Here is a 27,957-nt window from a genome sequence, read left to right as displayed (position 1 = left end):
GAGCCTCAAGGAATGAAACAAGCGGGTGATGGCGGGAAGCAGCGGTGCACAGCCTCAAGAGAGCTTGGGCTGTTGGTCTCTTCTAGAGACGCCTTGCCTCTGTTTCCCTGTTCCTGGCCATGTTCGCGGGTGCTGGAGCGCGGCCAGGTATCGCGTTCGGCAGCACGGTTTGTGACTTTTGTGGGCTACACTTTGACTTTTTTCATTACGCGTTTCTCTTCTCTTTCGGTTGAAATTTCTTTCTTAATGTCATACTATCGCCCCGTGGCCTGTCCCTCCCGCCCTTGGCTTTCTTCTGCCACTGTCGGCTTCTCTTTCTTCTCCTGCTTTGTCTTGAGTGCCGTCACCGCCTTCTTCCCTGACTTCCTATCTTTTTCTCTACTGTCTCCGCTTCGTGTTCTCTCCTGTCTTCCCGCCGATTTCTCTTCCGTCCTCTCCTCCATATTTTCGTCCATCCACTCGTGCCATTCGTCTCCGTGTTAACGTCGTTTTTCTCGTGTTTCTGTCCTCTGCATTTTTCGTTTTTTCTTAATCTGAGGTTGCCTGGGATGCGCGTGCACCCTGCCACGACTTGCCTGCTCGCTTGGTCTTTCGGTCGAGTCTCCACCTTGGACGTCAGGACTCGACACCAGCGATGGTGCCAGCCTCTGGCCAGCCGCCGCTCCGTGCTCACCGAAGGAGACCCCGTCGTCGCTGCCTTGTGTTGCGGCGCATCTCGTTTTTATTCTTCTGGAGCCTCCGCAGGGGAGATCTCCGGCGTGGTTGACAACCGTCATAGAAGACGCACAGAGCTCCACTCGACCTGGGAACACAGGCCAGTAGTGAGTGCGAATGGCTGCCTCCACGACGCTTCTGAGGAGCAGCTCTCGAACGCCCTTGAGGCTCCGGTCTAAACCGGCAGACGCGGAATCTGCGGACTTCGCGGCAGACGCAACGGACATGCGAGACGAGCCCCCGAGAGACGGAGCCGAATCCGCTGACGGTCCTTGTCTGTGTGTGGCGTGCTTTTCGTCTTGCGTCGAATAAGAAAGTCTCATGCGCTCTGCGGCTGGACCGCGACTGCGGAGTGCGTCGCCCTGGCAATGCGTCACAGATGAACCGCTCAAGCGCGAGGAGTGGAGAGGCACAACCGAGAGAAATTGGAACATGTCTTCCATAATGTCTGCTGCCAAGCCCGGCGAGTCTTGGCCAAAGTCGAAAGTCTCCGTCGCATCCTCCAGTCGTCTCGCCTCCATTTGGCTCGCCTCGATTCGTCTCGGAAACGTCTCACGCACATGTGATCGGCCTGCAGTGGGCTCCGCAGTCTCTTCGCTCCTCTTTCCCTCCCGAGGCTCCTCCTGCTCTGCCTGGGACTCTCTCGTTGGTTCTTCCCTCAAACGTCCATCTTTGGCTTCTCGTTCGGACTCCAGCCGACGTGTGTTGCGCCCAGTGGCTGCGTCCGCTTCACGCTTTGATTCAGGGCCTTTCCCACCAGCGGTCGTGGCTAGGCTCCCGCTCTTTGCTGATGATGCGCTTTTGTCTTCCCCTGGCGTCGTCCCTCTCGGCGTCTCTCTGTCCGACGAAAAATCGAGGGTCTTCAAAGGTTCGCCTCCGTCCTCTGTCTTTGCTGAAGTTTTGGGGTTGTCTGAGTGTGCATCGCACCTGACCTCGCGACTTCCTTGCAGGCTTTCGCTCAATCTGTGTCCCAGCGTCTCTCTCGTCTTCTCCATGCACTTCTTTTCTTCCCTCGAGTCGTTCTCCTGCTCCTCCTTCGACTCATTTTCTTCCTCCGCGTTCTGCGCTCGCTCTTCCTTCTGCTCGCGTCTGCTGTCTCTCGTCTCCTCCACGTGCGTCTTTTCCTCCTTCCTCTGGCCTTCCCGACGCGCCTTCCCCTTCTTGTTCGCCGGCGTCTTTCGCTGCTTCATGAACGTCCGCCCCTCCGTGTTTTCTTGCCCTTCTCGTTTCTTCGAGTGCTGCCTTTCCCCGTCCAAGGCCGCTAGCCTGGAGAGGGAAAAGAGCCTCATGACATCCCAAACCGTGAAGACTCTTGACAGCCAGAAGGGTGGAAACGCGGAGACAAAGACTTTCGCTCCTGGCGAGAACTCGACGAATTCGGCTCCCAGTTCTTCCCCAGTACACGAGCGAATCACGCGGTAGGCGAGACTAAATCTGCTTCCTAGAATCGCCGACAACCTGCCCGTCGACTCCTCCGCTTTTGTTAACTCTCGGGACAGCAATTTCCAATCGCTCACCACTCTCTTTCCATCTGTCGGTCCTTCCTGTTGTCTCCGGGCAGAGTGCGGGTCCTGTGCCTGCCTCTCGTGGCGTGTCTCCGCTGTCTCTGTCTCCCCGCCGCCTTCGTCTCTTTCGCTGAAGCTCCGTGTGAACTTCCGAGCTTGCGCCCTGTAGCCGCGTCGCAACAAAGGTAGCCACAGCGCGCGGCTGCCGGGCAGTTGGAGGCAGACGTCGCCCATCAGCGAGACGACGCCTTGAATCACAAAGGTGATGTCGACAGGACCTAGACAGGCTCGGTCGACCTGCATCTCCACCCGACAGAGGTTGACGAGAAAGGGAAGGGAAACCGCCAGAGAAGTTGGCGTACGGGGGAATGGGATGTCGGGATGTGGCGGAGAACAGAGGTCGCTTGATGACGAACGAGGAGCCGGAGCGGGCAGCGACGCTGACGAGAGATTCTCTGAAAGCGGTCCTTCTTCTGGTTGGGAAGCCTGACCAGCAGCAGGTACCCTTAGGCAAGCCGTGGCGCAGGGAGAAGAAGTCGATGGGGAAGAGGAAAGCGCAGACAGCGAGGCATCCTGACAAGCGACCGCCTCTGACTGGCGGAACCGTTCACGTTCCTGCGTCCATGGAGGCAAGCCGAGAGCTGGAGGGAAAGCAGCGTTCCCGTCAAACGTAAGGGATCTCTGAAAAGCCACTAAGAGCTCAGATGGAGATGCGCGACCCCTCGCAGACGAGGGAGAACAACGCGGAGAGACGGCCTGCTTCGTGGCACTCGCAGAGGCGGGAGAACCTGTCTGACAGTCTCGAGAGTCTGCCGGATCTCCTAGACAAAAAGGCAAAAGCCAAAGGGGGCCGGAAGACACACAAAAACCGCGACGACATACGGCAGAGACAGGTCGCGCCGGTAGAAGAGGAACGGAGAACGAGGCGACTAACGCGAAGAGAGAAGGAGAGAGAAGCCCTCGAAGCGTCGACAGCAATCGCTGTGAAGGTCCTTGGTGAACCTTGTCAAGGAAAGGAGGCAGCACCGAAGGCGGGTCTCGCGACGTATCGGAGAAACCTGTCTCGGATGTGAGTTTAAACTCTTGCCCGTTGAGGTTATCCTTCACGTGCTTTTGAGCGCCAGAAGCAAATGAGTCGAAATAGTCAAAGGTACAAACTGGTGGAAAGGATCCGTCCGTCTCGTCGTCTGCTTCTCCTGAGGTCGACACCACTTCCTCAACTCGCGACCCAGTCACTGTGCCGTCATCGAGCTCGTCGTTACCTTTTCTGTTTCTTTCTCCTGAACTCCCTCTGTTTGTATCCACTTGTGCCAGCCTTTCTTCCGGGTGGTCCACGACTCCACCTGGACCTGCCTGCTCCTCCGTTCTGCCACCGATTCCTTCTACACCCTCATGAGCCTCTGCTGCCCCGTGTGTCCGTCCCTGTTCCCTTTGTGCCTCGTTTTCCTGTTTTTCTCGGACCTGCGAGCGCCGCGCCTGCCTCGCCACCAGCGCGTGGACGAAGACAAAATCGTGGGCGACGCACAGGAGGTCGACGATGGTACGCATGGCCTCGCGCTGGCACTCTGGGCGCCACAGAGGGGTACCGGAGGAGGCCGCGGTAGGCGGCGAAGCAGCCGCCGAAGGCGACGAACGGGGAGACGCCGTGCTGGCGTTCGAAAGTTCTCCATGCCCCGGGGGAAACGCTGACGCGGTGGACGACGAAAGCGAGGAAGCAGGGGAAAGCGAAAGGGACGAAGAAGCCTGAGAGGCGGCGCCTCTCCCTGTGGATGCATCGGCTGCTCCTCCTCGGCCTGCAGCTGCCAAAAGCGTCATTCCAGAAATGAGTTTGCTGCTGCCCGTCAAGCCTCCAGCTGTCGACCACTCCATGGGGCAGAAATGGCGGGTGAACAGACTGCAGGCTTCAAGTCGGAGAGCGAGAAGAAGAGAGACGCACAGAGGAGACAGGAGCGGCGGCCGCAAAGAAGAAGGCAGAGGCAGTCCAGACAGCTGCGGCGAAGCCGACGTCGTGGGGTGCGAAAGAGCAAGGGATTCGCGTCGCTCTGTCGGAAGGAAAGAGGGAAGATTCGCGCGTTGACGAACGTCGCCAGAGGTCTCGTCGCGTCCACCTAAGGTCGCCAACAGCTGCGTCGTTCTTGGCTGCAAACGCACAACGCCTGTTTCCTCTGGGTTTCCTCGGTCCCCAGACGTTTCTTCGAGCTCGGCATCAACCTCGTCTGCTGCCGATCTCCAGCCTCCAGTCCGCGTCTGCTTCTCCGCCCTGCTGGGCCTTGCTTCTCCGGCGTTGCCTCTCTGAGAGAGTTGGGAGCGAGAGGCGAAAAGTCGTCGTTGGAGACGCGAGGCCTCCCGGTCGATTGGGTGCACGGGGAACTGCGGCGCCAGGGGAGAGAAGGAGGAGGGCAAGATCGGGAAAGGGTGAAGCGCTTCTAGAAGCTCCCCGAACAACGAAGCCGCGCTTCGCAAAGTCGTGGGGGAGAAACAGTGGTACAGGAGTGTCTCTAAAAGAGGAGGAAGGAGGGTTGTCTGTTCTGCTGGCGAGGCTGCAAGAGCCGTCAAAAGAGACAGCTCTGAAGCGAGCTGAGGACTCTGTCTCTGGATCGCGTTCTCATCTGACAACGAGTGCACTAGTGGAAGGAAGAGAATGCGATACCCCCACTTCTCCGCCACAAATGCAGATGCTGAGGAAGAAGAGAAAGAGGAAGAGGAAGCAGTGAACTTGACCCAGACTTTAGGGGCATCCAGAACCAGAATTCGTCCGGCGAGAGGCTTGCCGCCCCCCGGGTGCCTTGTGCCTGCGTCGTCTGACCGAGAAGAGAAGATTTCTTGATCTAAGCTTTCGTCCCGATAAATCGCAAGCGTAGACATAACCTTGCTGTTCTCGCTGTCGCCAATGTCGGACCTCGGGTCGAAGATGGCAATCAGCTTCTTGCACGCAGAAGGTCCGAGCGAGACGGCATGCACCAGTTCGAGCTTCCCCAGAGACGCAGACATCTGCGCGGTGAAGAGCCCGGCGCTTCCTAGCGGGTGCGGGGAGTCCACAATCGTCGTGGGCAGACGGAAAGCGAGGGAAGCTGTAAGGTGTTCCTGCGCCTCTTGCGCAATGTTTCGAAGCAACAACGACTCCGACGAGGGGTTCGGATGCAGCAGGAAACGCGACAGAAGTTGCAGCAAGCTCAACAAGAGTCTGGTATGCGACTCGGGGAGGTGCTGCAGAGTCGGAGACAGCGACGCATTCAGAAGCGGCTTCAGGGACGTCCGTAACAAAGGAAGGGGAGGGGAGGTAGAGGGTGGCGAAGAGCCGTTGGGGCAGTTCGGACTGCGAGTGAACTGAGACACAAATCCGAGAGAAGCAGTGAAGTCAGAGCTGGAGAAAAACTCGAGGAACCTTGACAGAGGGGAACGCGAAGACCTTTCAGTGTTCTGGGGTGGGCCCGGGGTTGGGGAGACGGTTGACGAAGGTGAAGTCATTGGCCAGGTCCTCTGTACTGGGCATGCTGTCCCCGAGCGCGAGGTCTCAAGGAGCACAGCTCCCTTCCCGCCTTCGCTTTCTTCGCGACCTGCTCTCGTCTCCCTAGAAGCAGCCACTGCCCCCTCCTCGAAGAAGAAAGGCGAGGAGACCGGAAGGGCGAAAGGAGAGACTGCCTGTCTCCACGCCCGAAGCGCGGCTCCGAGGAGCGATGCGGTGGAGACAGCTCCTGGCGCAGGCGATAGGGGGAGTCCGAGCTCGCAGAACGAGAGTTTTACCAGCGAGAAGAAGCGATCGAGAGACGGAAGGTTTTTGCAGGAGAGTTGCTGCACCTCGGCACTCTGCAGCAGCCGCAGAACCGTGTGGCGCATTTGGAGCGTCGCCACGGCTTCCTCGGCTTCCCTCAAGAGCGCCAGCACCTTCGCTAGAAGATCCGAAGTCCATGCAGCCGTCCCGTTGCATGCGATCAACTCCTGAGGGGTGACGCCGAGAAGCTCTTCAATTGGTTCTTCGCCCCACGGCTCTTGTGAGGAGGAGCACGGGCGACAACATCTCGACAGAGGCACTCGCACGAGTCGGCGACGAGCCTGCCAAAGATTCTCTTCGTCCCAGATCTCCAAGACCACTGTGAGGACCCCTGCGGACGCAATTTCGTCTTGATGCGGGTCCAGGCGAGCCTCCGGCGTCCGCCTTGACCTCGAGTGCCCTTCGACAGGTGTCTCTTGTCCTTGTCGCCGTCTGCGTTTCAACGCGATTTCGACATCTTGCTCAAGGGGCAGCAGCGCCCGCGGAGCGGCAAAACGAGTCGGCCAGGCGACGGAGAATCCTCGTTCTGGGGCGGCATCTCGACAGACAGAAGGAGAACAGGAACTCGCGCAACACCGTGACAGAGAGCAACGCATTGGTGATGCCTCACAGACAGTCCTTTGAGCTGCGTCGGTTGCGCCTGCAGGGCAGACGGTGGCGGGCTCCGATGCGGACTCGACATTGCTTTCCGGGAGCAACGCAGGCGCGGGGTGAATGGGAATCTGCGAGCGTCGAACCTCGTTCGATTCACATTTCGAATCTATGAACGCCTGGTCCCTGCCTGTACTGCCGGTGAACGGGTTCCCCTCACGCTGCTTCGTCATGCCTTCCGTCCCGGAGTGTCCGTCCATCTCCCCGGCCGCTTCCCCTTCAACCTCCATCCACTCGATTTCCCAGACGGTTCCGCATCTGCCAGCGAAGGGGAGAATCGCCTCTGGAGTGAGGGCGCTGAGAACAGGCGGAAGGTTCGATCCCCACTTCGCTTCTTCTTCGGATCCGTGACGCTTGACACCCAAAAGGCATTCCACCTGCGCTGCCTCGCAGCCGCCGGCTGCACTTGGGCGGCGCCGTCTGTGCGTCGCTGAGCCTCCGACAGACTTCTCCACATCGTCGCCTTCTCGCGCATGCAGCTCACCCTGGTCTCCCTCTTGGAGCCTTCTGACTAGCAACGCGAAGTCGCTGGCGACGCTGGCAGCGTCCGGATGAATTTGCAGGAGCATGCCGAGGTGGATATCCTCCGCTGAGACTGGCAGGACGCATCCGCCGGTCCGCGACTGTCTGTTCGCTGGTCCCGACGGTGGAGTGGTCGGCGGACTGAAGGACAGAGCGCCTCTTGCGTCCCGTCGCCCTGACGCAGATGCAGAGGCGGCGAGACTCAAAACGCGAGAGCCGCCACGAGCGGCCGCACCAGCAGAGGCATCGGCGGCCCCAGAGGCATCGCGTCCCACACACCACAGTCCCAGGTGAGGTCCAGGAGGGAGAACTGCACCAGGTGTGTGTAGACCTGAAGGCGCCTGGCCTGGCCCCGATGGGGAGCCGACGAGGAGACTCCATCTGCCTTTGTAAAAGGCGCGCGCGAGCATGTCGTCAAACCAAAAGGCGTTAGCGAGTAACGCCCGGGAGGCTTCGTCTTCGGGAGTTTCAGACAAAGAAAACAAAGGGTGGACGGCTGCAGGAGACCAAGACGAAGATGCGAAGGGCGCTTGGGGGAGACAAGCACCACGAGAAGCGGAGGAAGGCCTCCTCTCGGAAACAGGGGGGAAGAGGCCGTAGCTGACTTCCTGGAGCGTCGGGCGGATAAATGGGGAAGAGGAGGAACACAGGCATGCAAGGTATCTGATATATTCATAAGGCTGATTTGCGAAGTGTACAGCCAGCTGCTCGAGGCGTCGAGCAAGCTCCGGATTTGCAGAGAAGCGTTGTTTCTCGCTTTTGCGAACAAGGTCCAATGCATGACACTTCTCATCTTCACCCGCTTGGACTTCGCCGCATTCAGAGAATCCCTCGTTCTCTGTTTCTTCTTGTCTTGCTCTCGCTCTCGCTCGCCTGCCGGATCCCCTCCTGTCGTCTCCCTCGTGCTGAATGCCGATACCGCTTGAGTCCCCCTCTCCTCCCTGTTGTCGCACCTCTTCAATACTCGCTTTCTCTCTCTCACCCTTGTCATCTCCTCTTCTGCATCTGATTCGTTCCTCGTCAATCTGGGGTCCTTCTTCTGCTTCGCCGGGTATCTGAGCCTCACCGGATTCCCCCGACAGGTCCTTCCACACCTTCGGCCGCCTCCCAGAGACCCCAGCAGATGCTGGTAGACGTTTGTCTTCCTCTTGGTTGCCCGTGCTGCCTGCGGCATCGCCCCCTCGGTCCTCTCCAGCGTCCACGTCCACCTGCTTTTGCAGCTCTTCCGCCTCTGCTTCTCTGAGGAACTGCTCTTGCAAATGCTCCAGTTCCTCCAGACCGTGCTCCAGCAGCCACTCGGCTGCCAGTTGAAGGTCGTCGCTTGTCCGCTCAAGCGCCTGTACGCACAACGAGAGGGGGAACACCCCGCCTCCCATGATCTCATGCAAGCTCTCAGCAACGCTTCGCCTCTGCAATTCCTCCTCTCGAAGCACACGTGGAGCTGAAGACGAGAACGAATAGAAAGGCGCGGAGGCGGAACCAGCGAACGACGACGACGACGAAGGCGTAGACGGAACTGAGGCTGAGAAAGAAGCCGAACAAGTCTCGGATGGTTCATGCGATGGTGCGCCTGTGGTCAGGGCGTTCGTCGGCACTGTCGGCGTTTTTCCGCGACTCGGTCTGGTTCCATAATCTTCGCTTTTATCCTGTCTGCCATGGTGCCCTGAGCGTTCTTTGCCTCCTTTTACAACCACATCTTCTCCCTTTGTAAGTCCGCGGGATCTGCGGAGACAGCTCTGTTTCCTCCATGCTTCAGAATGCCCGCGCGAGTCTCTGCCGCGATCTTCTTCAGCTGTATCCCGCGGACCTGGGCACCGAACACTTGAGTCGTGGCAGGGCCTCGCAATTGCGAGAGACCCAGCTGGAAGCTGTCGGATATCCTCGGCATCTAAGCTCCGTTCAAACGGAAACAGAAAGGGTGCAGCTCCAAAGTTTGCCTTGACAATGCAGGCTGAGCATCCAAAGCCCCACAGAACAGTTCTGAATCTCCCGCGAACTCCACGAAACGCGACGGTACTGCCCTCCAGTATGCACGACGCTTTGCTCATCGGATCGACGGACTCCTCCTTTCCTGTGTCATCCCTGAAAACGCAACTGGCGGCAGAGGCCGCTGAAATCTGTGCTGGGCTGCTGCCTGCGAAGAACGGGGTCGAAGTTGAAGAACCGAAAAAGAAGGCCTCATCGGAGGAGGGCGACGTGCCACCAGACGAGCGTGTGGAGGGAAACGAGAGAGGTGAAGAACGCGAAGGACCGGAGACACGACTGTCGCCAAGAGGAATCGATTTCCTGTCCATGCGCAGTTCCCACCGCGGTCGAGAAGCGGCAGCAGACGGAGAGAAGGAAGTCGAAGAAGACGACGAGAACGAAGCGGAAGCAAGCGCGTTAGAGGGATCGATGTGGGCTGGACATTGACGAAGAGGAAGAGGAAACACACGTAGGCTTCTTCCATTTTTGAAGAGGGAAATAGAGGATCTTTTGAGATCCCATCTCATGCCAACTGTGTCACCCCCGCCGAAGGGGGCAGAGAAGCCCACCGGCTCCTGCACAGCGGTCGCTGAATGAAAAAGCACCCCACAGCTGCAGTAGGCGAAACTCCCATGGCACCCAGGTTTTCCTATGAGTTCGACGCCTTCTCGAAAGAGACCGATAGCAAGTCCCGAGCAGCATCCTGAGTGAAGTAAGTCGTTGCAGGCATGGGCGTATCCATTTCCGTCTTCTGTCCCGGCATCAGCGGTGTCAGCAGCATCTTCATTCTGACTCAGAAGCGATCCAGAGGGAAGACAGCCTGGCAGAGATAGCCGCACAGGCAACCAGGGGCTCGGAGCGTCTTCCGAGGACGTAGCGTCTCCTTGAACACCTGTGGGATTTTCAGGCGAAGGCGCGACGCAAACAAGACGGTGGGGCGCAGGATGGAGGGCGGCGAACGCCTCGACAGAAACCTCGAAATAGTACGCCGGCAAGGAACTGGGGATCACGCGGTTTGCTTGGACGATGGAGATTTCCGAAGAGTACATACACCCCGCGAACGAGGGCGAAAGGCTGCGCCACACCACGCCGCCTCCCGAGTCGTCTGGTTTCCGTCTTCGTGTTGGTGTACTTCTCTCGCGAGCTGAGTCTGTTTCGTCATCCGAATTCACATCCGGCGAAGGCAGAAGAAACCTCACAGCATCTTGACTCCACGTGTGCCCCAGGTCGTCGTCGCTCTCTTGCCTCACGGGGCTCTGAACCTCTCCCGTCGAAACGACATTTTCGTTGAGAGCCGCGACATTGCTTCCCTCTCGAACGCCACGCGTGGAAGGTAAATGCTCGGATGGCGGTGCCGAGACTCCTTTTTGGCACACATCCTGGTTTGTTGTGGTCCTTTCAACTGCCCGTCGGACACTCTGTTCCTTTTCTTTTCCCAGATTGTCTCCTGCCTCCTTCGACGAAGTATTCACCTCCCAGGGATCGAGCCCCGCCCCTTGTGTCCCGCTCGGATCTGAACGTTTCATCCACGCCAGCGTCTCCTGGACTCTCAGACATCCTTCGCACCTGTCTCTTCCCGACGCCGAAGGTCCTCCGTCGGCTCTCTGCCTCCCTTTGGTCTCCATTTCCGGAAGGCTCTTGAACAGGGTGCGCCAGTCCGAACCTGCAAAGCGAAACGGGGCGCGGAGCGAGAGCGTGACGACTGTGTCGTCTTTCTCACCGCGAGTGGCCTCTTCCCCGTGGGGGCACTTGGAGCTCCAGGCGGTCGGAAGAAGCACCGGAAGGAGACGGAAGGGACTGCCGCCCAACTCGAGAGCCTGTGTCGCCTTTACCAGCAGACGCGTCTCCACTCCGACTGTCCCCTGCAACATGTCTCGAGCGACTCTCCGGAGACGCAGCACGCGGCGCTGCAGGTCGCGCAGCGTTTGCGAAGGCTTCGCGGACGCACCCGCGCGCGCGTCTCTCGAGGGAGAGGCGCCTGTGGGGAAGACTCCGTGCATGCTGAGAGACTCGAGCAGCGAGACAAGCAGCCGCTTTCGAAAGAGAAGGGAAACGACTAGGGGGCTTTTCAGCAACTCGCAAAGCGCTGACACGACGAGGGTCCGCAGCTGTCGCTGCAGGAGCGCCGCAGCTCCCTCCGGACTCAGGAGACCCTGAGGACAGACCAGGGCGAAGCCGGGGGGGACAGGAGACAGCCGCCGGATGGAGGAGACAGCTGAGGAGAAAGGGGCTGGAGGCAGGAGAGAAAAGGTTGAAGCACTCGAGTGAGTTTGACCTTCCGTCCTGGATAGCCGCATCGCAGCCTCGGCGGCCTCCGCCAACTCGAGGAGAATTGCTTGCATCGATGGGCGGACTTCCTCTTCGAGAAAAGGCTCTTTTTCTGGAGACCAAGTGCCCCGACGCCGTGGCCAGCCTTCCGGGTCTCCTGCAGGCCATCCCGGGCCTTGGCCACCTCCCTGGAGGCCTCTTGTGAAGCGTTTCTCTCCCGACGCAGCTGGCTTTCGCAAAGCTCCAATTCGGTCAGGTCCCTCTTCGTGCACTTCGCGAACAGAGTCGAAAAGCCCAAAGTCCTCGGGCATCTCCAGAGACGGCTGAGAGTCACCGCGCGAACCGCCTGTCCACTCCTCCCCAGCAACGGTTCTTCGACGCGTGAAGTGACGTCTTTCGTCGGCCTCTTCGGCGAGAAGTCGTTCGGCGAACTGAGGAGCCGAGCCTCCCGCGAGGTGCCAGGTCGCGGTGTCGAGACACTGCAGATGGACAAACTGTGGAGGGCGCGAAACGCGTGCGACTTCAGAGGGCGTTCTCGAGAGCCTGCCCCATCCACAGGGGCCGCGAGAGAAACTCGGGGCGGTTGGCGAAAGCCGGTCCTGTCCCCCAGCCTCTCGAAGAAATGCCAGGGTGTCCCCTTCATGTGGGGCGTAGCGAACCACAACTCCTGAGCAGGAGAACGGAGACAGTCTCGTCAGACTTGAGGCGGCAGCAGAGTCGAAGGCCGACGAGCAGCCTGCTTCGAATCCACCGCCCTCCAATCCTTCTCGAGATCGGGAAAGGAGACCGCCAACACGAAGGAACTCTCCGCTCTCGCCGGCCAGGACCGCCAACGCCCCTAAGGCTTCGGAAACAGACGCCACCCAGCGACTAGGGAGATCAACTGGGTCCTCCCCGCGGCGACAGAATGCAGTCTCGTGGAAAGTAAACGATCTTCGGATTTGCGTTGTGTGTTTCTGTGCTTTGCTCGCCTCGGTGTGATTTTGGTGTTGAGACATATTTGCGGTTTCCTGACAGCTTTCGGGAGCCCCTTGGCGACTTGAAAGTCTCTGCGTTGTCTCTGCACGAATCGCCGAGTCGCCTCGCTCGTCAAGCATCGTCTGGGGAAAGTCGAAGGGTCTCAAAGATTCGTCAGACGGAACATCCGACAGGGCGCTCTCTGCTTGCGTTCTTCCCTCTCTTTCCATGGCGTCGACTTCAACACCTGACTCCACGCCTTGCGTTTCCAGACCTGTGGCACTCCCCCGATCCAGTTCTTTCCTGTCGTTTGCACTCTCGCGTTCCCGTGAGTCCACTGCTCGATCGTCGCCTGTGTGTGGCGTCGTCTCCCGACGACCTTCGGCTGCCTCGCCGTTGCAAGTTTTTCTTTCAAACTCGTTCAGCAGTCCGCCTGTTTTGCCTGCAAGGCGACAGGCGAGCCTAAGCGACTCGCGGAAGCGCACCCGGACGGCTTGTTCCCATAGCGGGCTCAAGAGGAGAGCACGCAGAATGGAAATCACAAGCATAGCAGCGCTGGCCAGAGTTGCTGCCGAGGGTGCTTCTCGGAAGGCTCCGTTGACAGACAAAGGCGCGCTTCCATCGCCTTCTTCCTCCTCTGTCCGCGGCCTCTCGTCCCTCGTTCCTGCGCTCGCGTTCGATCCTGAGGTGACAGACTTTTCTTCTCTCCCCTCTTGTCTGGAAGATGAACAGTCAGCTGCTTGTCTCTCTGTCGCAAGGTTCGACGAACCAGGCCCCTGAGAAGTGGAAGAGGGGAAGGTTTCCGGAGAGTCAGATAGGGAGGTGGACGGCGTGACAGGCGGCGACTCAGTGGCGGAGAAGAGCGGCGAAGAAGAAGAGCCGCCAGAGTGAGACACGGCCTTGCCACACACCGCCCAGGCCTGAGCTGCGAGCTCACGCTGCTGTACCAGAGTGACTCGGAGGTGCTCTTCCAGCTGAGCTAAGCCACCACGGCTCTCTCCAACAGGAAGAACAAGAGGCGCCACCCACAGCGACGACGGACAGCTCTGTTCCGGTGGCGGTTTTCGCAGCTTTTTCTGGGTACCTCCTGATTCTGCCGGCTCCTGTAACACCCCGAATTCTGCGAGTGCATCTCCTACAGGATCTAGAGGCTCTGTTGCGCGTTTATTTGAAAAATCTCTTAGTGTGCGGCTCGTTGCTCGTCGGGCTTCTGCCTCTTGTTTCAACTCCTTTCCTTCTCCTTTTCGTTCTCTCTCCTCCGAGAATTCCCTTTTGCCTGACGTCTCCGGGCAAGAGACAGGCATCGCTGGCAGGGTGACTTGCCAGGCCGCTGCGGCGACGGCGGGGAGAGGACAGACGGAGAGACAGTTCCCCACAAAGCTGAGGAGCAGGGCGACGAATTCAAGGGCAGTGTGCTCGCTGGCGTTCTCTCCACAGACTCCACACTCTCCTGGAGAGACACTGTTGCATGTCCACGTTAACGCACTGAGACTCACCTCGCTGCCCCAATGGCTTCGGGTGCTGGTACCGCTTGTCAAGCGCCAGCGGTGAAACGCCTCCTTTCCACTGTCTGGCGATCGGTCTTTTGAGAAGCCTGAGGATGAGATAAGATGCTGTCGTGGATGATGAATCCCTGCATTGGCAAACGGCGAGGTCGCAGCCTGTTCCGCCACAGCTGAAGGGCGCAAATTAGATACTTGTCTGAGGTGGCTTCGTGAGAGAGACCTGAGGTGCCAAGGCTCCAGAACTTTGTCTTCCATGGCTCTCTCCTCTTCTGCGTCTTCTTCTCTGTCTGATTTATCTTCTTCTTCTGCTCCGTCTTCTCCTTCGTTTTCCTTGTCGTTTTCGGACACCCTTTCGCCGGTTCCTCCTCTCCTCTCGGTGTCTCTCTCCGTTCGCCACCGGTGCTGAAGTGTCTCCTCAAGGGGCCCCTGCATGTCGGTCGGCGCGCTTGGGCTCCACGCCCGTGGGGGTCCAATTCCTGGGCGCCAGGATCTCTTCAGCGGCCCATGGACAAAGGCCCCGAACGGACTCGGCGGCGCAAAGGCAGAGGCGAAGCAGCGACTCGCGTGGTCCGGTTGCATGCAAGGCAGCAAAATTTTCAGAACATTCAACGCCTGGCGTTGAAGGCGAAACGAGCCTACGCTGAGACACAGCTGAAGTGCGGAGGAGACAGCAGGGTAGTGGAGGACGAAGCGTTGGGCCTCGAGGAGATCGTGGGAGACAGTTCCTTCTTCACCCAAGTTTGTGGGGACAGAGAGAGAATACGGGGACACCTGGCGAGACAGAGACGCACGCGATACATCGGCATCCGACGCAGACGCAGCGGGAGACTCTGAGGGGCTCCATCGTCTCCCTGCGTTTGTCAGTCTCACGGTGTTGGATCCTATCGTCTCTCCACCGATCAGAGAAAGCGTCGAATTAGCAGCCTGAGACACTCTTTCGCTTTGACTGCATGCGCCTCCTGCCCTACAGTGTCGGAGGGTGCGGGTATGGAGAGAGGCGAGGAGCTGCCTTTTGCCTGAGGCGGGGAGAGAAAGGAAGAGTCGAGAAATCAGCATGTGGAGAAGGGTGAGGAGCAGTTGCGCCTGCGCCTCCCATTCAGAGGCACACTGAAACGTATTCAGCGAGCACAGTTCAGACTGTTTGCTTCCTCTCGTTTTACCGGAGCTCTTCGCACAGTGCACGGGGCAGCCTGAGGCCGTGGTCTCGCTGTCTTCTTGTTCGTCTCCTCTCCCTCTCGAGTTCGTCGAACGCTCTGTGTGAGGAAGTATAGAAGCACAATCCCTCTGGAGAGAAGGACACTCGTTAGTTTCTCCAATCGCTGGCGTAGATTCCTTTTGTCCGCACTGAGTACTCGAGGGAAGAAAACTTGTTTCGGCTTTCGGCTCTTTATCTGTCACCTTCCGCAGCTCCCTAAGCGAGATGAGCAGGAGATCTGCACAGTAGCGCAGACAAACAAGGCGCATGCGCTCGTTTCCTCCTCCCACAGAAGCTCGAAGACAAAGGGTCGCCACAAGTAGAAGCTTCGTGTACGCGCCCGGTTCAGCTCTGCGATCGTTCTCCACCTGCCCTGTTGTTCTCCTCTCTGCCGCAAGGGACTTGGCCCCCCCACAGGATGTGTCTCTCTCTTCCTCGAGAGGAGCGCCGAAGAGTTGTCTCTCCCTCAGCGTGCCGGCAGCACAATCGACCGACATTTCGGGGTGTTCATCGAATTCCATGTCGCCCTCCTGAGATGCGAGGGAAGGTCGTAGCGAAGCCCGATGAGGCAGCAGCGCATGCATTGCGCTGTCGACCAGACCCAAGGCGAGGAGAGCGTCTTGGTCTTCTTCTCGCCACGCCAGGAGGCCGAGGACGGAGCGTGCGATCTCTTGAACGTACTTGGGGCTGTACGGGCTCCTCCAGACTGCATGCGCTTCCTCAGGAAATCGGCTACTCTTTCTTGGCTCGATACGAAGCCCCGTCCTCGCCTTCTCAAACGAAGAACAAGCTGAGCTGAGGAAGAACCGCACACAAGAGAACCCTCCGTCTCCGGCAGCAGGCGCGACGTCAGGGTGTCCCCAGAAAGGATGAGATAGAGGGATACGTTCACCTGTTGGAGGGGAGTACGAGGAAGAAACAGGAGAGCGAATGGTATCTCCACGTCCAGAAGAAGCATCCGCATCCGAGCATTTGAAAGGCCAAGGCTGGTGAGGAGAGTGACCCCAGCGTATGGACTCAGGTTCGTGCCTGACGACATCTGCTCTTTCTGGCAGTGAACAGGTCTGACAGACAGCCGACTCTGTTTGTGGTTCTGCACCTGCTGCGTGTACGCTTTCTGTCAGCGTCTGTTGGTTCTTCTCTGAGATCACTCCTCGAAATTCTTCTCTATCCTTGGCCTGAGATCGTCTTCTGCTCCTCAATCCTCCCTGTCTTCTCTCTCCGGTTCCACTGGAGCCGAAGGAGAAAACAGTCACACTATCTGCGGTTTCGTCACCCAGTGTGCTTCTTCGGTCCCCCGTCTGCGCGTCTCCCCTTGTCTCCTCCGCCTCCTGAGGCCGACCGCCCGAGCTGCCTCTGGAGAGATTTGGGGCCCCAAAAGACTCGAGCGGCGAGAAGGAAGGCGACACACGAAGAAGGCGACCTGGAACGGGATCGGCTGTCCCTGTGGCGTATGCAACGACGAGAGCAACCGTGCGATAGAAGGAACGTTTCACTTGTTTCTCGAGTTGAATGCCACAGCCTCTGAGGTCTTCCTCGTAGTGCAGGTCTGTCAGGCTCCGCTGTCGATGGCACAAAACTGCGGCGGGCACCGAGCGGAGAAATGCATCGTTTCCGTCTCTGTTTCTTTTCCCTTCTGCGAAGAAAGGCCAAAGCTCTTCCTCTTTCTCAAGGGCGGAGTCGAGGGAACCCAACGCCTCCTCTCGGATGTCTCCAAAGGCGTAGGACCGGAAGAAGAGAAACCGTGGCGCAGCAACCGGGGCTTCGTAGCGTCTCTGCCAGAAGACGTTTACTCGTCTGTCTTTCGTGGATTCTCCGCGTTCTTCGAGGCGCCGCTTGTGAGATGAGGAAGCAGCTGTCGCTGCGATGGACTTCTCCGTGGCTTGACTAGCGGGCGCATGCGCTGCCGGCACCACGACGGACACTGGGAGGGGCCCAGGGGTCGGTACTTCTCCTCCCATGGATCGCAGAACTCTGAGGGCGAACGCTTTTGTCAAGGGAAAGTGGATTTTCTTGAGTATCGAGTGAATGAGGTCAAAGGTCTGGACACGGCCTTCCGCGCGTCTCCGCCGAACTTGCAGAGCCTGAAACAGTCCACTGATTTCACGAGCTCCTCCCGCTTGAGCCGCCTTTGACGCCAGCACACCCCAAGGCCCAGACGCGCGCGCCGCTGCCGTAGCTGCCAAAGCTCCACATGCAGCCACGGAGACACCAACAGAATCGGAGACAGGACGAGTGGTTGGTGATCGATGGGCTTCCAAATCACTTGGCATTTGTGAGGCTGAAGTTCCTGGGGCGTCCTGGATTCTTCGAGCTTCCCTCGGATCTCTACAGGATGACATCAAAAGCGAGGCCTCTGATCTCGTCTGGGATTTTACCATGGACAGCGTGCCTAGCGTTTCTTCACACTGCAGTTCTTCCGGTTGATGCGAAAATGGATTCGGTATCTCGGATTCTCTTCTTCGATTCGAGCAAGGCGAAGGCGGTCCAGGTCTCAAGAAGAAGACGGCCGAGATGCCATGAAGGATACTGTGGACGACTCGATCCTCTCTCCATTCTTCGTCGTCTTCATCGAATTCTAGTCTCGTGAGGCGGAGCAGGACCTGCCATCTTTGGAGGCGTTTCCAGAGTCTGAACTGAGTCTTCCATCCGTTTGTCTTCTTCGGCTCGAATTGTTTCTCCTTCGCGCCTCGTCGTGCCTTCTTTGTCTCTCTCCGCCTTTTCGCCTCTCTCTCTTTCGCCGCCACAGACGCCCGAAGCGCGGCGAAGTCGGAAGCCACAAGGAGCGCCAGGGAGCTGGACAAGACCTGAGTCTCATACCGACTCCATAGGGGCGAGGGCGACAAGCTGTCTGACCAGGGAGGTGAAGGAAATGTAGGCGGCCAGGCATGTGCAGGACGAAGAGAAGAAGCAGAATAAGTTGGGCAGAAGGCTCCTGAGTTCGCAACTCCAACTGCGTTGAGACAAGCGTTCGTGGAGAGCATGTGTGGCCTGGGGGGCGAGATGGAACGCGAACACCGCCTACGTGCTTCGCTGAGCTCGGGCGAGGAGACTCTCTCGGGTACAGAGACACATGAAGGCAAGGGTGTTGAACTTGGCGTTCTGTCACATTTGGAGAAAGGAACGAGTTGGAGAAGAATTGAGGCTCTGGAAAGAAGGACTGCTCCCCAGTACTCGTAGGTGCTGAGGGCCTGAAGCTCTTCCAAGTCAAAACCTTCTTCCTGCCTCTCGAGAGTCATCGCTTCGCCTTCCTGACCGTTCCTAGGCAATGCTGAGGTCTCGTCGGAGGGCGACGCCTGCTTGGATTTCTCTCCTGTCGAGTTCGCTTCCTTCTCTCGTGCCTCCTCCCGCTCTCGCCGCCGCAAATCCAGTTGAAAGACATTCTTTTGTCGCTCAGACACCACCCAGTGCCTCAGGAGCCGTGTCGCGCACCACAGATACAGAAGCGGTTCGGCCTCCCTCCAGTCAAGAAGCCACGTGCATGCATCTTCTTTAGCTTGCTTCTCTCTCTCTAGTCTCTCTCTTCTCGCGTCTCTCTCTCTTCCCTCGTCTTTCTCTCTTCCCTCGTCCTTCTGTCCTCTCTCCTCTTGCACCTGTTCGACCGTTCTCTCTTGCATGTTGTCTTTCGTCGCGCCAACCAGGCAGATTCCTCCACTCGCGCTGCCGTTCGCCCTCTCCAGTCGACGGCCTTTTCTTTCGTGCGTCGTTTTTGCGTCTATTTCGTCGAAGAAAAGAATTGGAAATCTCTCCACGAGGCTCTCCAACACCATGAGCACGGTGCCTTCCATGAAGAGGTGCTTGATGAGGCAGCAGGCGTACGCCCGAACAGCCTGAGAAATGTAGACGCCGCCCAGTTTCTCCATCGCAGCTGACGAAAGAAGCGCCGGAGTGCCTCTGACGCGGCATGTTCGTGAGGCTCGAGTTCTCCCTTGAAGCGTTGCCGTTCCTTCTCGTCCTCTGTTTACCTGAGCAGAGAAACGACGGACAGAGACAAGCCTGGAAGCAGAGTCCAACAGCTCGACGAGCCGCGCGCCCACGCCCTTGCCCCTCCACACCAGAGCCAGCACCGCATCGGGCCCTTGGGCCCGAAGGGCCCCCAAAGTCTCGGAGACACTTGTGTGGGGTGGGGCCGAGCTGCCTCGGGTCTCTTCTTCAGGTGGAAGAGGACTCAGACAGACACTGCAGAGAGCAGGCGAAGACAGCGCAGGAGAGTCCGCGAGAGACTCTGCGGACACAACAGGCGCTTGGGTCACCGAGGAGGCAGGAACGCCAGCCTCGTGTGTCGTACAAGCAGATAGGGGACAGAAGGAAGAGGAGGAAGAGGAGGACGAAGAGGTGCAAGAAAACGAGGGAGAAGAAAAGGCAGAAGAGAAAGACGACGAAGAAGAGGAAGAACACGAGGAAGAAGAGGAAGAACACGAGGAAAAAGAGGAGGAAGACAAAGAGGAGAAAGGAGAGGAAGGTGAGGAGGAAGAACGTGAAGACGACGAAGACGACGTGGAAGGTGCAGATGAAGAAGAGGAGGAAGAAGAGGAGGAAGACGAGGAGGAAGAAGAGGAGGAAGAAGCGGAAGATGAAACCGTGGACGAACATGATGAAGAGCAACCAGAGGGCGAATGGGAGGATGAAGGGAGCGGTGCGAAGGGTGAGGTACACTGTCGTTTACTTGCTTGTTCGTCGGATCGAACCCCGACTTCAGGCGGTTTGTTTTTGGCAATTTCGTCTTCCTCCTCTCTGTCAGTGGGTATTCGCAGGTCTTTAGAGAAACATGTCGCTTGTTTCTCGCCCCCCTCCGCTTCATAGGGCCGCCGTCTCCGCACTATTTTGATCTCCCCCGAAAGGGCTCCTTCCTTTGTTTCGAGTGGTTGCGTTTCCTCCTCCCTTGTCTTTCTTAGTCTCGGCGACGAAATGCTTTTGCTTTCGTTCCCCTTTCGTTTTCCTTCCTCATCTCTCCTTTCTTCTCTCCTGTCGTCGGCATCCCGCGTTTCCCCATGAATCTGAAAAGGCATTCTGCTTGCTGTGGTGTCCTCTCCTGTTGCAGCGGCCGTACCGCCCTCGAGCGCCAAGGCGCCCCGGCGCGTTTTGTCCCAGCCTTGAAATCCGGCTGAAGAAGTCTCAGCAGTCCGTGTCGCCGGACTGTGGGTGGACGACGACCCTACATGCGCTAGAGGCGCAAGGCCACGGCAAGAAGAGCTTCGAGGAGACAGAAACAGCATGTATCCGTCACATGTTTGAGGAGATGTTGGGGACCTTTCTTCTTCCCAGAAAGGACTTGTCTTCGAGCGAGAAGAGCACTGACTACCTAAAGAAGATGTGTAGCACGCCTCGGCGTCCCGCCCATCATCAGACGGAAGCATGGGGGCCCAGAGTTGCGACGGACTCTCGCATCCTGTCACTTGTTCTATTCCTCTCATATGCGTTCGTTCATCTTCCACGTTTTGCTCTCCTTCTCTCCCTTTGTCCGTGGACCGTTCTTCCTTCTCTTCTTCAACGCCTCTCTTTCCCTTTTGGTCTGTCGCGGTTCCCTGCCGTCTGTGATGTTCAATAGGGTCTCTGCATGCATCCAGGTTCCAGAGTTTTTCGTCGTTTCCCCAGAGTCGCTTCCCAATTTCGCTGCCCTCTTCCTGTCGATTTGAGGGTCTGCCGTGTTGTCGATTCATTTCCGATTTCGAGTGTGCTTTATCTGTGAGACGCTGGTGCCCCTGCTTGGGTCGCAGTCTCCATTTCTCGGCAACGAGAGATGCTATGAGAGGGCGAGTGAATTCTCCGCCGTGCGCGTCAGCTTCAGGTGTCAGCCGCTTCACTCTGGGAATGTCTTCTCTCAAAAAGCCGCCAGCAAAGACGCACGACTGAAGGATTTCCATGTGTTTGCGCTCATCGATGGAGACAGGGGGGCCGCGGAGAAGCGACCCGAGGGCGGCCGCAAGCGTCGCGCTCGCAGCCACAAGAAGTTCCAGCATTGGAGGAAGCGGAGGCTGGCCAAGCCGCTGTGTGTCGTTGGAGAGTTGTTCCGTAGACGGCGAAGATGACGGGGAGCAAAACTCTGTGTTTCCCCCCTCGGTAAAAGGTTTTGTGGTCTCGTCATTCGGTTGGGAGGAAGCTGGAAGAACAGAGGAAGCCGACTCTGTGGACGGGCGGTCAGAAACACCCGCATTCAGTGGGGTCGACGAGGTTTCGTCGTATGAAGCAGAGGTGCGAGCTAGTGTCTCTCCCTCCGAGAGTCGGATTTCCGTTAACATCACATCGTGTTCGAACGCTAGCGAGTTCGAGGACGGAGAAGAGCTTCTGGATGCACGCTGCAGATTCCAGGTGTGCCTGTGAACGTTTGCAGGGTGAAGAAAAGAAGTTTCCGAGGGAGAACCTCGAAGCAAGGACGACCCAGCAGAGGAGGCAGTTGCTGTGAGTGCGTGTCTGTCCCCGCTCTGCGTGCTCCTCGAGCTCACATCTTCACTGGATACGTTCCCTGTTGAGGGCGCATGCCCAGGTCCAATAAGGAAACTGGTCGAGTCCCCGGCTTCACCCTCTGGGAAGGGCGTCAAGGAAGCGGGTGCATTCGCAGAGGTGCAACGTGAGGTGGATGGCAACAAATCGGAAGAAGGGGTCTTTCGAGCATGTGGAAGTCTGTGACTGGGTTGATCTTGTTGCAGTGGTTCGATGCATTTGACAGCTTTGTCGCTCTCTTTCTCAGATCCAACATGCTCGCGGAACGTTTCGGTCCGGTGAAACAGGCTGGAAGGCAATGTCCAGTATTGAGGGAGACAAACAACTCGGTAGCCCCAGAGATCCGGACTCGACGTAGAAGGCATGGAAGTATCGAAAAGGAAGGAAATCACGGGCGTATCAACGACAACAGGCTGCGCTGGCCAATGAGGGAAACCGTCTCCACTGGTCGGTGGAAGCACAAGGAGAGCGGGAGGAATCACAGACGTTGAGTCTGTCCAGCGTCCTCGGACAACCTGCCAGAAACATCAGAGCGGCTTGTGAAACAAAAGAGCGATTTGAAAAACTAAACCCTTGTGAACGTAATAGTATGTTTAGAAACGTTCTGCATTCAATGAAAGATAAAGTTGTTCGCCCATGCAGCGGGATACACCGTGCTCATGTAAGGCAACGGGAGAGTGTCCAGGAATACGAGACAGTCGAGTTCAGATTTTGCTTCACTTTGAATTCACTCAGGTCAAACAAGAGCAGCAAATGCCACTACGACTCCAGGGTCAGTTCTCTTGCTAGACAGAACTCCCTTTCATGACCAGGTGTCCAGTGAGTCGGGAGACATGTACTTCCTCTTTGCCATGCCGAAACTACAGTCGGCATCTCTCCACAGTCTGAATGAAGTGCATGTATCTCCCACAGAGCCACATAGTTTGTGAAAGTGGAACAGGGATACGGGTTTCCATCGTGGCGCATCGAGCGTAGAGCATTTTCCGAACACCTTGCAGCATAGACCAAGCCTCTATGGGTTTTTTGCAAATGACACGTTCCTCCTCAGTGGTAATAATGAAATTCAAAACTGTCCTCGAAACCAGCAACAGCGGAAAAAACGATTTCAAAGCGTGCTATGTTTTGGTAGTCCTAGATCGCATGTTGGTAGCTACAAAGCTCAGAAGTGACTACTCACGGAGTCAAGCTCCTAGTACGATTTCTACTGATCTAGACGCTGACTGCGTGAGTCTTGTGCGAATGGAAAAATTCGTGCGAACACGCTGTGCCTTACGTAGAAAATATCCTTGTTACGATGCGTACTGCACCGTTCGTCAAAGAGAAGAAAAATATGGGAGGCTCCTGGGAACTCAACAGTGCGGCACGACACTGTCCGTTCTCTGTCGTCACCGTGTCGTTTTTCAGCGCCTCTCGTTCTTGTTGATATCGACGCGGAACGAGGTGAAGAATCGGCAGAGAGGGTCAGCAAGGAGGGAAAGGTGGCATAAACACCACGAGGATAGGGATGAGCAGACTCAACGACTTGCGCGTAAGGCGGAGACGACAGATATGGCAAGAAGCCTGAGGGGGAAAACGAACACAAGACAAGAGAAGAAGGATTTACGATAATACGGTGTGGAGACGGACTGAGAACGAGGGACATGCCAGTAAAGAGTAGGCGACATGCATAGAACCCGCTGAGGCATCAGCACTCCACAAAGCGTTTGAACTAACAAAGGTGAACACAAAAACGAATGGAAGGAAATTTGCCGTAACACGGAGCATGCGGCAAATATTCAAACATATGCGTATGTATGGTAGCACCCACGCCTCTTTGTCCGTGTGTTAACATTTTTGGCGGCATATATCCCACAGTATGATATTTCTCCGGGCAGATTAAAATCAGATAGAAATACATGCTGTAGATATGTACGGTTGTACGGTTGTGGGTGTATGCATGTGTCATCGTTGCATGCTTGTGTGTATGTTTTGTAGAGGAAGGTGTGTAGCTGTGTATGAAAACGTTTATTACGTACTCCTAAGTGCCTGCGTCTGAAAATCCATAAGATGTTTGGCAAATGTTTATGAATGTCAGCGATCATCGTTACAAAAGGACAGTTGTGCCTTCACCGATGGAGATGCCAAGAAAGTAAATATCTACAGTTTAAAATTTGCTGTTTGTGTGTTACGGCCAGTGATGCCCGCTCATGGACCAACCTCGACATGTTCTTTGCTAAATTTGTTCCTGCCTTTCCGTGTTCGTGATCGTCCATGTCATGCTATAATACTCACGTAGAGGGCGAAACCAGTATCTGCACAATATGTACGTGCGCGATCACCCCTCTCCCCGGTTCTTCGTGTCGCGAGAAATAGCATACCTCTCCCCTTGTCCTGCACGCGTACACCGCCTTTCGTTTTCTTGTGTCCTTCTCTGTGGTATGCCGGTCCTTCTTTCTCTCCCGTGGTGCTTTTCTCCTCGGATGTTTGTGTGAGGAAAAGGCGGCACGCAATGTCGAGCGCTTCCCTGTTCAAACACAGAAGCCTGTCGAGGCTCCGAACCAGCTGATAAAAACCTGTAGCGGCTGTCTGCTGAAGTTTTCTATGCCACGGGCTGAGCGAGAGAACGCAAAAGCCGTAGCAAAACGGCAGGGCCACGAGGTCAATGAGAGTCCTTTCAAATACATCTGATAGGAATGGGTCAGTGATGTTCAGACGTGGCAAAGCCGTTCTCTTCCTATCTTTCTCAAAGCAAAACTCTCTGTCGTCGCCAAAAGACGAAGACTGATGGGTTGTTGTGTCTCGTACCCTCTTGTCTCGTTCTGAGGTATCTTCCGTCTCTCGACTCGGGTGTTCAGACGACAAACGTCGGGACGAGCTTCGTGCTCGGAGGTGACACATCAACGAGCTAATGGAAATCACGATTTCGACGAGAATGTCGAGGGATGTGGCAACTGACTGCAAGCAAGCCTCATCTTCTCCTGGACAAGAACAACTCACTATAAGATCGCGCATCACGACGCACTGAAGCACCCGACAAACTGCGGCGCCTGTACGGTCGTCGATCAGCTGACAAAGCGGCGACTCTGCCTGGCTCGTTCCTGGTGTGCACCCCAAGGGGGTCGTGACGAACGGAGATACACCCGTTCTTCGTTCTGTGCGAGGCCCTTCCAGTTTGGGGGCACGTACTGCGATTACTTTCGGACTTGCGAAATTCAGATAATCTTCGCTTTTGCTGAAGTGAAATTTCCTTCGCTTTCCGTGGTGATACCCTGTCGTCCGGGATGTAGAGCCTTGTACGGAAGGGGTAAATGTTTCACCCCCGGGGAATAGGCTGTGTGTCCTGAGATACGTGGAGCTCTGTCGCGCGACTGAAGGCAGATTTCGACGATCAGAAATGGTATCTTTTCGCTTGAGCCCTTGTTGACAGATACTCTGACTAGACGCAACGGTACTAGACCTGAACTCTACCACAGCTTGCGCGTTGACAGTGCTCGTCGCAGTTGGCATCCCTAGTCGACCTGACGATCTATTTTTCTCGCTCGCCTCTGACGCAGTCTCCATCGTGTCAGGTTGAGCATTTAGGGGTGACGTGGAGCGAGAGAAAGATTTTTCCTGTCTTGATTTATGTATGGAAAGCCTCGTATTCAAGTGACCCCCCCTGGTACTCGTTTGGATATCTTCAAGCAATTCAGGATAGCGCCGGGTAAGCCTCTGTATGATGTGCTGTTCGGCCATCTGGAAGAGCAGTGAAAGAGTTGCGGGTGGAGTCCCACGCCATTCTGTATCATCTCCCCAAGAATCTTTGCGTAAAACGCCAGTAGTTCCTGGTGTTCGTTCAAAGGCGGGTTTGTCCTGGGCAGGCGTATCAGTTGTCCCCGTATCGTAGACACCCTTCCTACGGTCGCCCTGCTCTACAGGGTAGTAGCTGCTCAGCGGAATCTCTCCTGTGCGTTCTGCAGGCGACCGATTATCCCAAGCCCCTTCAGTGTCAGCTAAAGGTCCTGAGCTTATATTCTCTCTTGGCCGATCCGCCTCCATGTGTTTCGACATTGCTTTCCCATTCCATGCTTCCTCAAACACTGATGGTGTGACATTTGTGGAACGCGATGGATCACGTGCCCCCGCTGCTGTGGAAGGCTTTCTCAGGTCAGAAGAAATGTTTTGTCTGCAGAGGGAGAGCTGCCGTAGACGTGACGGTGTGGCAGGAGTGAGTATTGACTCACTTGAAACTGTCGGCTCTGACAACGTGTCAGAGGTAGCTGTCACCGTGAACTTGCTGTTGGGAATTAAGCTACAGAGATAGCGCATAACTGAGATGTCCCCCTCCTCTTCTCTAAATATGGCTCGAAGAAGCGTCTCAATGTTAACATCGAAAAACAGGTCAGGAGCCAAACACGTTGTCACCAGCTGGGATCGCAGGGTCGGGCCGGACGACGAAGAATGCGGAACGCTTGTCGAGGAGAAAGTTTTCAGAGCGGACCCTTGGTGGCTCCTCTGCAGAATCGACACACATTTCAGAATCGAAATTTATCGAGAACTGACAGATATGTGGAAAAAGCATGTCGCACGCGCGCCCATCTGTCAAATGCGCCCTGAGTGCCGGCGGTAATCCAGACGCTTGCAGAAAATACCAGCAGTTCTACACAATCGCAGCATAACACTTGAAGAAGTGTGCGGACTTCTTTTCATGATGTGCCTAAAAAGAATGTCGTTGCACACAACGGTCCCCTGCCGGTCATTGTCAGCCGCTGTCTTTCGCCTAAAATTGAAACACAGCATGTGGCACCCGAACAAACTTGTTGCTTCTCTTTTTCGGCCTGTCTGTTTAAACTCCGCACATGCCAGAGTAGATGCTACATACAGCGACCATGTGAGAAAGCAGTATGTGCCCTAAAAGGAACGTTAACGAGCTCTAGGACATTTAATTGCCGCCGCCACTGCTGTTTATCCTATTCTCACACGTACATGAAATGTGCCTGTCCATAATTTTTTCTAAGACTAATTCCATAGAAGAAGGAAACGCGGCTTGATCGCAATATCTGCCCCTTGTTTGATACATCCGCAAACGGCAAGACAGGCTCCTGTCACAATTGATTTATCCCATTCGGTCATCCGTTCCATCCTAGCGTGCGAATGCATTTTAATGCTGAAGACTACCAGAACGTCCACTCGATATTTTGGCATGTTGTTCTGTACCTGGGCTTGCCGCAGGGCCGATCCTTGGGCTTCCGCGAAGAGTGCACATTTGAGGGCTACAAGCTCTTCCAAGGCGAGAGATGTTGTTGGTTCTTGTTCATCGCACACCCACCGTAGTTTTGCCGAGCACCATTTTAGCGATTCCTTCGTCAAGTCGCTCCATAGACCCCCTCCAGTTTGTCCAAACGGACGAGACTCCGGAAGCTCAGTCGCTGCATCTTCGCTTCCTACCGCAAGTCCAGTGAGCTGAACGAACTCCTGATCAACAGCTCGAAAAACTCGTGCCCTTCTAACCAAATGCTTGTCAAGGCGTTCTACGTTGAGGCCGGAACGTTGAGCTGCGTGATCTTTCGCAAACTGCAGAAGAAGACCGTAGTCTCTGCCCCAAGAAGATTTTATTGCAGTTTCAAGAACCGCCGCATCATATTTCTCTTGTTGAGTCATTTGGGAGGGAAGACCCATCGACTCACGGACGGTGTCGGCGGAGTGGGCAAGCGCTGGTTCCGCTGCAGGGAAGTCACCCGACACGTATGCCATTTTTCTAGTTTTAAGAGGGCCGAAATTACCAACAGCAGGCGTCACGGGCCGTGGAGGCGGACACCATCAAGTTTTTTCCGAGGAAAAAAGCGGACGGCTCCGACTTCCAGCAGCGTCAAGAGCACGACGGCATCACCTGGTGCCGCGGCTCTTTTAGAACTCGCAGAAGAAGAATAGAGAGAGAGAAACGACGTCAACTGTGGACACTGACCACCTACATAGTTCCGCAGGCTGCCGCCACTACGATCAAACATCGAACGCATGTGTTGCTATTCTCGTATTCTGTTGCTACGCTGAACTTCATGAATAGCAGTCATGCTTGCCCTTGACGCCAATCGCGGTTGAGGCAGAACTCTTCCAGCTTGTGAGCTCGAAGGCTGCAGGGGGTTGCAAAGTTGCGTATGTGTCTTGTCGGGGGGTTGGCGTGACAAGTGAGGAACACTCGCAAAGCCGACAGCCACTGTGTAACCACGAGAGGTTCATACATGAAGTTGGTACATAAATATACGAGTGAAACATGTTAGAGATCAAGAACATAGACCTGAAACAAGAGAGAGAGAGTAAAATGTTAATTGACGAATGGCTGGTATCACACATGTGCATCAAGTAGGCAAGCACCAGTTGAAGTGAACAAGGAAACTGCTGAATGGATGGCCATCAAATTCTGTAAAGGTGATAGAGAAACACGCTTCTGCTTGAATCCATCAAGTGTGAAGCGGCCTGTGCACCTCATTCGTATAAGCGACAGCC

At 56.3% G+C, this 27,957-nt stretch overlaps 1 protein-coding gene across 1 annotated transcript; it reads right to left on the bottom strand.

Moving 5' to 3' along the window:
* Positions 1–479: 479 nt before the first annotated feature.
* Positions 480–27,207, bottom strand: TGME49_270595 (UBA/TS-N domain-containing protein; the record flags this gene model as incomplete). The annotated part of the gene is made up of 3 exons (XM_018781581.1): positions 480–22,010; positions 24,472–25,968; positions 26,671–27,207. The coding sequence occupies 3 exons, from the start codon at positions 27,205–27,207 to the stop codon at positions 480–482; spliced, it is 23,565 nt and encodes a 7,854-aa protein (XP_018636617.1).
* Between the last annotated feature and the right edge of the window lie 750 nt (positions 27,208–27,957).

The sequence above is a fragment of the Toxoplasma gondii genome, chromosome VIII, assembly GCF_000006565.2.
Source record: "Toxoplasma gondii ME49 chromosome VIII, whole genome shotgun sequence".
Taxonomy (NCBI): domain Eukaryota; phylum Apicomplexa; class Conoidasida; order Eucoccidiorida; family Sarcocystidae; genus Toxoplasma; species Toxoplasma gondii.
The sequence above is the reverse complement of the archived record's forward strand: the minus strand, read 5'-3'. Positions and strand labels throughout refer to the sequence as shown.